This window comes from Meleagris gallopavo, chromosome 5 (assembly GCF_905368555.1).
Source record: "Meleagris gallopavo chromosome 5, MGAL_WU_HG_1.1, whole genome shotgun sequence".
Lineage (NCBI taxonomy): Eukaryota > Metazoa > Chordata > Aves > Galliformes > Phasianidae > Meleagris > Meleagris gallopavo.
In genome coordinates, this window is record NC_139408.1 from 58,079,714 (window position 1) to 58,092,116 (window position 12,403).

Sequence of the window (12,403 nt, forward strand, 5' to 3'; positions counted from 1 at the left end):
TGAAGTTGCTGTAGTAAAACAGCAAAAAGCAGTGTACTGTGAGAGAACGCTGCTTTGAAATGCTGCATGCTTTCACTTAAGGACTGAACTGCTTTCATACACTCCATTTGTTGGGTTGGCAGGACTTCTTGCACTAGGTCACACTAACCTTCTTCCAGATCCCACACAGAGAGCTAAAGAAAGTCCTTGAGTCAACAAAAACTGCATGTGCATGCTCAAATATAAGCTCCAGTGAAAGTGATTTTAAGCCCTACTAAATCAGGGCTTACTCTGATTCGGAAAGTTGATTCAGAAAGGCAGAAAGGGACAGATTTTACAGTGAACTAGCCCGAATTTCCCTTGGTAAAATTACAAAGTATTGGGTTCCATTTAACCTATATGAAGTGATTTTTCTTCTGCTGCTTTTCAATACCACAGAATGCAAACACAAAACAAGCTTCAAAATATTTCTCCATGAAGTACAGTGGAAATTATATGAAGCCCTCAGGATGTTACCATAAGAAGGCAGACAACAATAAAGCGGCAATAGCATAAACTCTCTGACCCACATCCTCTCCCTGCAACACATCCTTTCCTTGACTTCAATGTATTAATGTAAACTGTCTTTTCTTCAAAGTAAATGTTAGTTTGGATTAGAACAAGCAATGCACATACACAAAACAAGCAGTGAAAACAGGCAAGAATGACTTGCTGACAGTTGGACCTTAAACACCACAGAGCAGTGATGCTCTGTGAGAAGATCCTGCAGAAAAAAGGACAAAGAGCAATTACCCAGTATACTGGCTTTGCCTATGTTGGTTATGGACTCCCCGTAGTGGCGCCGAACCATGACTGGTGAAGTAGTTGGGCTTGGTACAGTTGAAGCACTTTCGCCATCAGTAACTGAGGTAGGTTCTTTTGTTGGGTTGAGAAAACTTGGCTTCATATGCTCGTAAGGTAGAGGGTTTGCGGTGTTGTACCAGTGGATCTGCACTGGTGAAATGTTGCTGTAGTGCTTCAGGATTAAAGGTTCTAACCTATAGGCCTGCAAGAGGAATTCAGGAAAGAAAACACTGAGTGGCAAGACTGAAAACTATATACCCCTTCCTACCCAGAGTCTGGATAGGAAAGCATGAAACTCCTCAGTCAGACTCCTGTCAAAGAGATTGCCAAGGCTGTACAGATCAGAGGCCCAACATCCTGCCTTTGATGACAGCTAACACTGGCTGCCTATGGAAGAGCGTAAGGACAGCACAAAGCTATACCAATACTTCCTTCCCAAGGCCTATCCCGCCCTCTAACAATCTGTTACTCCCCTGGGGAAAACAACGGCGCCTTTGTTTTTCTGCAGTATTTTGTGAACTGCTTGTGAAGCCTTTTTATGATGGCAGTGGTAGATTTGGATCTATGACATTTAATGGAAGCCAGCAAGCTAAACCCAAGTTGGAACTTTTCACGTCTTTGCAAAAAAGCAAGTTGAGTACACTCAAATTTTACCCTTATTAATTTGAAAAGAAGCAAAATATATGATACTGAAGGCAACTATTTGTAGCAAACGTTACTCAACTGTTATACAACCCGAGATATTGCACAGCAATCATTAACAGCCAGTGCTGTGCAGGAACACTCGTGTGTCGACTCACACACTTTGAAGAACTCATTGTCACGCAGCCAACACTTAAAAACAAAAAGGTAAAAGCTTGCAACTGCAATTACAACTCACCACTGGATCTGTTGGATGAAAAATATTTAGTAAGCGGTTACAAATTGTTCTGGGCAGAATATGATCTTGACTCCCACTGTTTCCTGGACGGATGCCACGCAGTGCCAAAAACACTGCTAGTGGAGATCCCATACAGAAGAAATTCTCAACCTAAGGAGAGATTTCATTTGCTTTAATGAGGGTGGAAATAATGCTTTGTAACATGGCTGGATTTGATTTCTCTCTGTTTCAACCAAGGGACTTGCACAGTATTGGTAAATTAAAACAGGGAAGAGCACTGTAATATACATAGAATAACATAACAAGTTAAGTTTCCTGTTTTTTTTTTTGCTGTGAGAGTTACATGTTGTGATACTCCACCGTTTGAGAACTGAAAACTATGTTGGATATTTGAACTGAAAGAAGTCTATCAACACTGGAAGGAGTAATGCAAGAACTTAAAAGACACTAAGGAAAGAAATGTGATGTGTTTCACATCATTAAAGTCTGCTTCATGCATGCAAAGTCATGCAATTTTTCAAAGTTCACCACAGCTCCATAACCTTATCCTCAGCTTGTACTCCCTGACTCACTTTGATACAGGAGTGCAAGCTACACTGAGCACTGAAGATGACCTACAGAAAACCCTCCTGGTAGTCACACACACATACAAGCAGGTGTTATGTACAACCTCTTACAAATATCTGGTGTTAAGTGAACAGAATGGTGCTCATCAGAAGTGTCACACATCACAAACAGAACCACAGCCTGAGCACAGCACACTGATCTACCCTGCAGCTCACTCTCACGCTGTGCAAAGCTGCTATGACTTGCTCTGCAAGGATTGCCCTCAGCACTGCCAGGCAGGTAGAGCAAACCTGCACTGCAGCCATAAACCCATCTGACATACATCACTGAGCACAAATCAGTGGTAATGACTTTTGGTCACTGCCAAGGTGGGCCAGGATTCAACAGTGACCAAGAGATGAATGCCTTTGTATCCCATTACCAATCCTCAGACATTATCTCCTAGGAACATCAAATATAAAACTCTGTAGTCAAAAATATTTTTCAAAGTCAAAATTAATTCTTAACCTTTAAAATGTTTTCTTATATGAAAAATTAATCATTTGATCATTATAACAGCTTCACTGTAACCTTCCCAGTAGTAGCACCAGTTTGCAGGGCACTGCAACCAAGGAGCTATCAGCGTGCTGCTACTCAACTGGTGAGAGGAACGACTTCATTCTTGCTGGGTGCACGTGGAGAATGCTTGGATTCCCACACGCCTTCCCTATATGTCAGCACATGGAGCGAGGGTGTGGAAATAATGGTCCGTTTCATCTACCAGATTCCAGCATTGAACAAAACATTCTTCCTCCTCTGACTTGGCACTGGTACTCCACCTCTTCCTTCCAAAAGAATGTCCAAGCTCCGATTCAATGGAAAAAAGCCCTAGGTCCTCAGCAAAGCTATTCAATGTCATATGCTGCAAAGCACAGATCACTGTCATCTGTAGTGTTACTCCAGTCTGGTTCAAAGCAGCTCTTCTTTCAATTCGTCTTCACAGAGACCCTTACATTTCTGCAGTTTGGACAAAAAGCTTTCTCATCTTCAAATACGATAGAAACAGATATTCACTGTGTTATCCTTTGAAGTGAGTCCATAATTTCTAACCCTGTCCATCTGACGTGCCTAGATACAGCCTTTGGAGTGCACACTCATGGTCTTTCTGCTTCAGAAAGAAATCAGAGAGCGATTGCCAGCTGACATTTGCTAGCAGATACTTCCCAGAATTCTCCTCGTGCAAAGATCCTTAAAAAGGTAAATAATTTAAATGGTCACAAGGTGCACGTTTCTATCAATAAACATTAACACTGTCCACAGACAGATGCTTTTTCTTGGAGCACAGCATTCTTTGCTGTATTATTTTCTTCCATGCACAAGCTTTCAACATGATCTTCCATCTCTGGTAAAGTTCACAAAGACAAAGTACCAATTGGAGGGTACCTTAAAGGGTGGCAATAAATCAATACCAATGCTAAAGCCTTCCAAAAATAAAGCCCTTTAAATTGCAGTCATTAGATACTTAGCACTGTAACAAAGTGGCATCTATCAATTTTGGTGTTCCTGCATGAAGCAGGACTGAGGCACTCCACATATATTCCTGTAAATGTTTAGCAGAGAAGCAATTTTTAAGAACACCACTTTTCGGGATAACACTTTTCTCCTGCTTATGATTCACAAACAGAAAACCTAATGGATTGATTTTAATGTTAAGCAGAAGCAGGTGTTACACCATTTCCCATATGTTCATATTCTGGCTAGTCCTTTTCATTACACTGCATGTAGCCACTTGGTTGTATATGAAAGCCTAAGAGATCAGGGATCAAAGACTCCAGTCTCCTGCACTGCACAGCTCAAAGCAATTTGTAGATCAAGCACTTGCAGTGAATAACAAGTCAAGATCCTACTAGAGCTCTGTCTGCCAAGAGCCAAGGTGCTTGGTAGTCAGAGCCTACAAAGCAGTTACTTTTCTTTCAACAAGCTAGTTACCCTCAGGAAGCTTGCTGATGAGCAATCATCTCTCAATGACATCCTGCAGAAATCCTCCCTTGGCAGGAGCACCTTGCTATCACATTCATGGAAAGCCTTCCTCTTCCCCTTGAGGTCTCCTTTCTTCCCCTTGAGGTCTGTCCCATGCACATTACTCAAGCAGGAGGAATCATTAGCTTTGCTATACACTAGGAGCACTGACATAAAAAAACAAAATGTCTTTTTTTTTTTTTTTCCAAAGGTAAGGGTAAGAAAAAGGATGCACATCAATGGGAAATACCTAAGAGTAATTTGGATATAGTTCTCTCTTCTCTCTGCTTTCTTTTCCCCTCCCCTCCTGCTCCCTCTAAAAAGCATCTGTACAAAGAAAACTTCAGTTTAAACACAGCTGAGTGAAGAATAATCTTTGCACTGAGCAAGAGGAGAATGTCTGACTCCAGCTTCTTTGATGGTAGAGATAATAGCACAACTTGCGTTTTTAAGCTGTGATAAAAGAAGGAGGCTATGACAAATTGAATTACAGTTAGTTTCCCCTTTTTCACGGCTGAAGATTGACCTTGGCTTCTGGGAGTGCTTCTGAATTCAGAAGGAAAGACAAACGGCAAGTTAAGAACAATAATCTATTTTCTTCTTATCTACCATGTCACATTTTTATTGTTTAATATTTTAGGATATAGCAGAGCAACCAAAAAGCATTGCACATCCCACCACAAAGCTAGAAATGTCTTTTTCCAATGATATGAAATTCTAGCAATTTACAGAGCCAATTAGCAAGCAGTCTATTTCACGAGTCTAGAAGTAACCTGTCCTACCTGTCAGGCCAGAGTAACTTTGAAGGAAAATCCACTGCTGGAGGAAAATCACTGACTCAGAGGTGTGATGTGTTAGAAGCAGTCCCCAACAGAGATGGATCAATTGACAAAGTAGAAGTACAATTTTTCAAGGTATGTGATTGGTGCAATTTGTCAAATGGTTTTTACCTTCCCACATGTGTGTGTAGTGTGATAGCTACTCATACACTGGATTATGTATCTACATAGAAACATATATATTTGTAAGAAATAGTAGTACATGAATGTAGGAGTATGTTTATGTACATCCACACACATTCATGCTATTTTACCAATGCCTAGTGACATGGAAAAAAAAAAGAAAGTAGAATAACTCTAACTGCAAGTGTGTTTTTAGTGTGATTAGGACATTCAGTGAAAATCTAGATATACATACCTTAAATTTTAAGACAGGTGTTTTTGCTATGGTGGATGCCTTTAAGCCTTGTAACCTCTCTTCTATCTCTTTCAACCTGGAAAATAAGGAGATCTTTCTGAGACAGAACAATGCAGGTGTATTAAGGCACCTGATCCAAACAGGCATTCATGGAGGGTCCAACAGTTTGTCTGTTAGGCAGAGAGAGTGACTGCGTTGTTTCTTCCTCTGAGGCAGGCCAGTTGATTAAGAATCAATGCATGTGAAATCCTGTTTCTCTGACCCCAGGAGGAATCAATCACGACATTCATCACCCCAAGCATCTGCCCATCCTCCCTGCTCAGGAGCAGGTGACTCATCTCCTGCTTCCTTGCTTTCTGCAGCCACATCGCCTGGTTTTAGTTTGTTTTGTTCAGCCAGAGCCATGGGAAAATCCATGGCCCACTATGGAGTTCTGTACTGTAGTGGAATATCTGAAGGACAGGGGCTCACATTTTCAGCTATCTCTAAAAAAGGTCATTTATCTTTCACCAGTCTGTGGGATGAACAACACCTAACCCAGCATTATGCCCTCCTCAAAGCAGGAAAAAAGCACCCCTTCAAGATCTCCTAAAGCATTCTGCAAGCAAAAATATGAAGGTTAACCTCTGTCATCCTGATTAGAAAGATACTAGTCTGCAGCTAAAGCTTTCTGAAGAGTCGTCCTCTCAACCAGTTAGTATGCTTCAATGAATGTGATTTGGTCTTAAAAAAGAAGGCATGCAGAATTCTTGACTCTTGTGAGCTGCTCTTGAAGGGTTCCACTAAATAAAATTTATATGCTCACGTTCTACAACGTAGTATATTTGTGCATGCTGTCACACACCTGACTCAGGCGTAAGTATTTTCAGAAGTCCACTACATGTTTGACAGCCTTGCAACACCAGAAATCTGGAAGATAGAAGCATCCTTTACCATTCCAGACTGAATGACACTACGATGGTCTGCGAACACGGGAGCCACTCTATCTATCACAGAAGTGCCTGTGTCAAATGGTACTTGGATTAATGGGGATGAAAAGTGAAATGCTTCTGTGCATACCCAAGGAGCTGGAGCACGGGTATAAAAACTGTAATTTTTCATTAGTAGTATGCCTGTAGGGTCACCTTACCCCTGGGCACGATTTTTGGGTCTCTTACTTCTCTGCTTTCTAAAAGACCACACTTTATCCAGCCCTGCAGCTGTTAGAGATGTCCTGTACCAATCCCTAATTACACACATACTGATTTCAGGCAGAGCGGATCTGATGCAATACTAACATTTCCAAAGCACCACTGGAAAGACTGAAGTTCATGCTCCCATGTTCATCATTAGATTCTCTGTCTATAGAGTCTCACAGTACCCTGAAACCCAGGTTAGAACAGAGAAAGCACCTGAACACTGTGGGGGCAGAGTGATTATCTACATGGTCACCTCATACTGAGAATCCCTACCAACACTTGCAAGACAATGAAACCAAGATCCAATCTGTCACAGTGGGCAGTGCTGCTTTGCACTAAGAACTGCATTAACATTTCTAAATGGCAGCAGGCAGAAACTGGTAAATGATCTGCAGCACAGCAGTAATCCCCTAAGCCCAATCACAGCAACCACAACATCTGCACCCAGCTGGTGGAGCTCAATTTCCAAGCTCAGTCTTACAGAACACTTCTCATTTTTCTCTAGAGACCCTGGCATTTCACTGCTCAGGTTCTGCGTGTTTCAGCTCACTGCACACCTCAAATATTTGCAGGGCTCATGGCCTGACCCTGTCCTTTCTTCTTGGCTAGAAGGAGCTCCCAGTGCATCTGGGCAGTGAGTAGCAGCTGCTTGTTTGAGTTTGGTATAGTCTGTAGGATATGGATTCAGAGCTCTTATTAGCCCTGCCAAGCTCCCTGTCCGCTTAGTTCTGCGTTTAGCATTTACCACTGCCCTTCAGCATCGTCAGAGGAACATCAGCTGCAAAATATAAGAACTGTGGTGGGTTCTGGAAACACCAAAGGGTGTCACATAGGGCTGTGGTTTTATCCTTTCATAACCAGAAGTGGATGCATTACCGTTGTTTGGTTATGTAAAGTTCTTCAAGTAAACGCTGCTCCTCATAACTCATCCAAGTGTCTTCGAGCTCCTCCTCCTCTTTCCGCAGCAACTGTTCATACAGGCTGACCGGGTTCCAGCCAGTCATGATGTCGTAGGTGATGACACAGCCCAGAGAGTGGGACACAATGGAGACTTTCCCTCCTTTCTCCTCGAACTCTGGATTCCGAGAGCAGAACAGTGTGTACAGGCGGTTCAGCTCCTGCTGCAGCCCCTTGACAAGCTGTTTGAAGGTGGTGAGGAAGAAGTTTAATAACAACGTATCTTACTGCTCCTGTTCACACAGCGCATAGATCAGCCTCCTGAGCATGCACGTAGGACAAGCATCATGTTCAGTTTGTGTAACTGGGAAAATACCCCAAATTGCTTTTGGATCTTTGTAAGGCATACTTGAATTCATTCTGCTCATTGCTCATGTACGAGCAGACCAGAGCTTCCTATTCCGCTTCCTCTCCTCCATGCTGCACCTATGTAATGTTTCTTCTGAATGAAATAATGCTAATACAGGAAAAAAGCAGTCTCATCTCAGGCAAAAGGAAGATACAAAGGGAGAAAAAGCACAAATGAGAAAAAGCAGAGCCAGAATTTGAACATTTGATATAAGCAATGCTAAGAAAATGTTTTCTGGTTATAGATTACTGGGAGGTTTGGGGGAAAAACAATAATGCAACATAGTTCTCAATCATCACAAGCTAACCCTATGATGCTACCATAATAAATACATATTGGCCCTATTTTGGTCCTAATTGAATCTCCCAGAGGTTAATCTGCTTCAAGTCCTATAGTAGTGTACACGTATATACGAACAGGAAGATTCACTGCAATCTTTTTTTTAGAGAGAAATGTTAAAAGACACAAGATTTGGAAAACAGGCAATACAAAAAGAAAGCAGCTTTGCTTGCAATACTCAACACAGAAACTGAGCAATGCTTCCAGGCTGCATAGAGGAGGACAAACATGAAATTGCAAATCATTCCCTTGTTAACAACAGGAAATTAAAGCTATAGAACATGTAATTTGGACATGATTTTTCAAGTGTCTGAATCATTACTGAATATAAATATGAATGACGCTAGCACTGTCAGTGTTTGATACACACTTTGCTGAGATAGAAACCACACAAGCCCTGTGCCTGAAAGCACTGTGAAATGATTAACAAAGCCTTGCAGCAGCGCAGAGAAATAAGCATCAACATTCCCATTTTCAAGTCTTTTTGTTGTGATGCTGCCTACTGCGCTTGGCACTGTGCAGACGTTGGGAGATACATTCACACGTGAACAAACAGGCAGAGATTTTTAGCAAGGGCTGAAAATAGCAATCAGGACTAGCTTCGGCTGGTTGGCACTTTCTCCATTAAAAAAAAAAAAAAAAGGTTTTGATTACAATCCAGAACAAAATAACAGAGATCTGTTGAAATCAAAGTGTTCCAGGACTACTGCCAAGCACTCAGGGAAAAAGGGGAACGCTGCTCTCCTGCAGTTTCCAGGCTGGCTTCCAGGTACCCCCAAGGAGACAGCACTATGTTCTGCCCACAGGGCCCTCAGCAGGGAGCCCACAACCCCAGGCACACAGTGGATGCTCCGGATGGAGCACTGGCTCCTGGTTTCAGTGCAGGCAGCAGAGAATCACAGAATCGTTCAGGTTGGAAAAGACCGCTAAGATCCCCAAACCCAACTCCAACCCATGCCCACCATGCTCACTGCCCATGGCCTCAGAGCCACATCTCCATGGCTCTGGAACACCTCCAGAGACTCTACCATTCCATGGGCAGCTGTGCCAGTGCATCACCAGACTTTCTGAGAAGAATTTTTTCCTCATATCCAATCTGAGCCTTCCCTGGCATGACTTGAGGCCATCACCTCTTGTCCTATCATTGTTATCTGGAAGAAGAGGCTGACCCCCACCTCCACCACCACCTCCTGCTGGGGAGTTGTAGAGGGTGTTGAGGTCTTCCTTGCGTCTCCTTTTCACCACACTGACCCACCCCAGCTGCTTCAGCTGCTCCCCATAAGAGCCATGTTCCAGCGCCAGACTCACCGTGGCTCCCAGGTACTCTATCTATACAAGGGGGAAAAGAGTAATGCCATCTTGTTTTAAAAATCCTAAACAAGCTAGTTCTGAAACCCCCAATCTATCTCAACATTAGCAACTTTTTTTTTTTTTTTTTTTCCTGATGGAAAGTTAAAAATAAGGTGCACAACAACTCAGCTACGTCCCTCAGTGCTCCCAGAGCACTGCCCAACTTACTCAACAGTTCTGTACCCTACTTCCCTATTTCCCTGCAAAAGCAGATTCCTTTCAGGAACAATATTGCATCAGTCTGCCTACAGCCCATAGGCACAGAGTGGGCAATAACCTTCTGGCATTGTTGTGTTTCGTTATAGGATTATGTTCTCTTGCTGCTTTGGGGAGTAAGACAGCTCAGGTTGGACATTATGTCCAGTCTTCTTTACAAGTGTCCAAATCCTTAGAAACTTGTTGTTATTAAGGATTTAGACAAAAACATGGTCTAGGAAACTGTCTGTGGGTTTCCAAATAGCTCTATATTTGCCAACCAGAGTACAAGTACTTAATTTGACTAGATATCTGACACACAGGGTTTGTAAATCACTGGTTCATAGAATGAATCATAGAATCACAGAATGGCCTGGGTTGCAAAGGAGCACAGTGCTCATCCAGCTCCAACCCCCTGCTGTGTGCAGGTCGCCAACCAGCAGCCCAGGCTGCCCAGAGCCACATCCAGCCTGGCCTTGGATGCCTGCAGGGATGGGGCATCCACACAAATAGTGGAATGCAAGCATGAACAGAACCCTTTCTCTGTTCCCACCTCCTCTCCTGCCTCCTCCCTCCCAATTTCCACCTTTATCATTGACAAAGAGCCATTACTCCAGTGCCATCCTTTGGCAGCTGCTCCCCAGCCCTTTGGGTAGGGCTTAACCCACAAAAAGGTTTGAGTTTCCTTGAATGCTTGCCCAACGCGTTATCATCATCTCCTAAAAGTTTCTCACAGACTAAACAAGCTCAAATACCCCCACAAAAGGCAGTACTGAGTCAATATTTTCCTGCAGCTGCTCCCACAAACCTTGTTTGCTGCTCTGATGGCTAATCCACTGCCTGTTCTGCTCAGCTCTTCCAGGAGGAACCAGTGAAAAGCAACCAGCCTGTGGAACAGACTGAACCACTGCAGCAAAAGGAACACTTCCTAACCCTTCAGCAACAGCCACATCAAATCCCTGCACCCCAGCTGCACCTTCGACTGCATCAGTCTGAGGATGCAGCAACCTTTGAAAGAAAGGTACCGAAAATCTTCCAACATTTCTGTCTTGCTTCCTAGGAAAGCTCTTTCTCCCTGTTGTGATTTTGGGAGAAATAAATCCTGAGCACAGTAAGCAGATCAATTATTTCAGTGCAAAAGTTTGGTGTAGGATTAAAGTGCTATGAAGCATGCAGATGTGCCACTAACACTCATGCATAAAAGACAAATAAAAGCAAGCTTTACAATGCCTGGAGCCCTTAATGCAGTCAAATTTCAAAGACTTTATAGCAAGTCATAATCAGGCACACTAAGCAGCCCACAATCCTCAGACTGAATAGAGAGCCAATACGCACTACTGCATTTTCAGAAGTGCAAAAGTAAAGACACTCGAGTCATGGATGCATTTCCTACATGTTTTATTCCGGTCCCAAAGGGCAAGCAAGAGCTTTGATTGCCAGCAGTCAAAGCTTTCAGCAAAGCAGAGCAAAGGAAGAAAAATGCCACGGGGACCAAGCAGATGCAGCACGCTGCTACCCACTGTGCAGCTCTTTGGGGAGCGATTCTCTTTTAGCTCCATGAGAAGTCAATCCAGTTGCTTGGAGCTTCCTTTATCAGCTGAACTTTTGCCAGCGCATCTCCCATGTAGGAAACTGAAGCCCACAGGATCAAGTTGCTCAGATGTCATTGTTTTTGATTCTGACAAACTGAGGTTAAACGCTCTATGACCTTCACAAGCCTGAATAAAAGCCCAGCAAGGAATCTTCCTGCACACTTGTGGAGAGCCAGAGTGACTCTCCTGCAGTCTGAGGGGAAGGCAAACCAACTGACAGTCAAGGTACAGGAATGGATCACCGGGCCTGCTCTGATCCGACCGTAAATCCTGTCTGATTTCCAATTACATGCCTGTCTGCCACATTGCTTCCAACGTGTAGAAAAATAGCAGCCCATCCAACCACTGAGGATTTCAAGTGGCAAGGGTACATGCTTTATGAACAAGGGCCAGAGGCTCAGTCAGAGGACTCGCGCTGCTCTCATCTACAACAAAACAACTTTAGGGTGAGAGGTGCTGGCCTTAAGTTGCCCCAGGGAAGATTTGGGTTGGATATTAGGAAGAATTTCTTCTCAGAAAGAGCAATGCTGCAGTGGCACAGCTGCCCAGCAGTGATGGGGTCACCGTCCCTGGAGGTGTTCCAGAGCTGTGGGGATGTGGCACTGAGGGATGTGAGCAGTGGGCATGGACGGGTGGGCTTGGGGATCTCAGAGGTCTTTTCCAGCCTTAATGATTCTGTGAAGATGCTGACTACATAGGCAGAAGGATCATGTCTCTAAGCAGCTCTTGGGTACCTGGGTAAGCCTGGACTGTTGAAAGATGAAGGGGATAAGTAACTGTGGAAGCAGTGAAATACCTGGAGCTGCTGCCTCTCTCGGCTGAAGCTCCTATGCGAAGGTATTAACTGCATCCTGTGTTGAGCTGGAAAATAATAAGCCTCTAAATCACAGCCACCGACATGTGAAACAGCTGTTCATTTCTCTTCGGATGGAAAGAAGCCCTGTGAGACTCAAGCATAGATGAGCACTCCTGTTTCTTG

General features: G+C 43.5%; 1 protein-coding gene across 3 annotated transcripts in view; it reads right to left on the bottom strand.

Moving 5' to 3' along the window:
• DDHD1 (DDHD domain containing 1) overlaps positions 1–12,403 on the bottom strand; it is a 62,713-nt gene that overhangs the window by 4,624 nt on the left and 45,686 nt on the right. For all 3 annotated transcript variants that reach the window (XM_010712189.2, XM_085225966.1, XM_085225965.1), the window contains 4 exons: positions 7,519–7,781; positions 5,465–5,540; positions 1,703–1,852; positions 772–1,024 (listed from right to left, as the gene is read on the bottom strand). In XM_010712189.2, the coding sequence (XP_010710491.2) occupies positions 772–1,024; positions 1,703–1,852; positions 5,465–5,540; positions 7,519–7,781 (742 nt within the window). The remainder of the gene's footprint in view (positions 1–771; positions 1,025–1,702; positions 1,853–5,464; positions 5,541–7,518; positions 7,782–12,403) is intronic.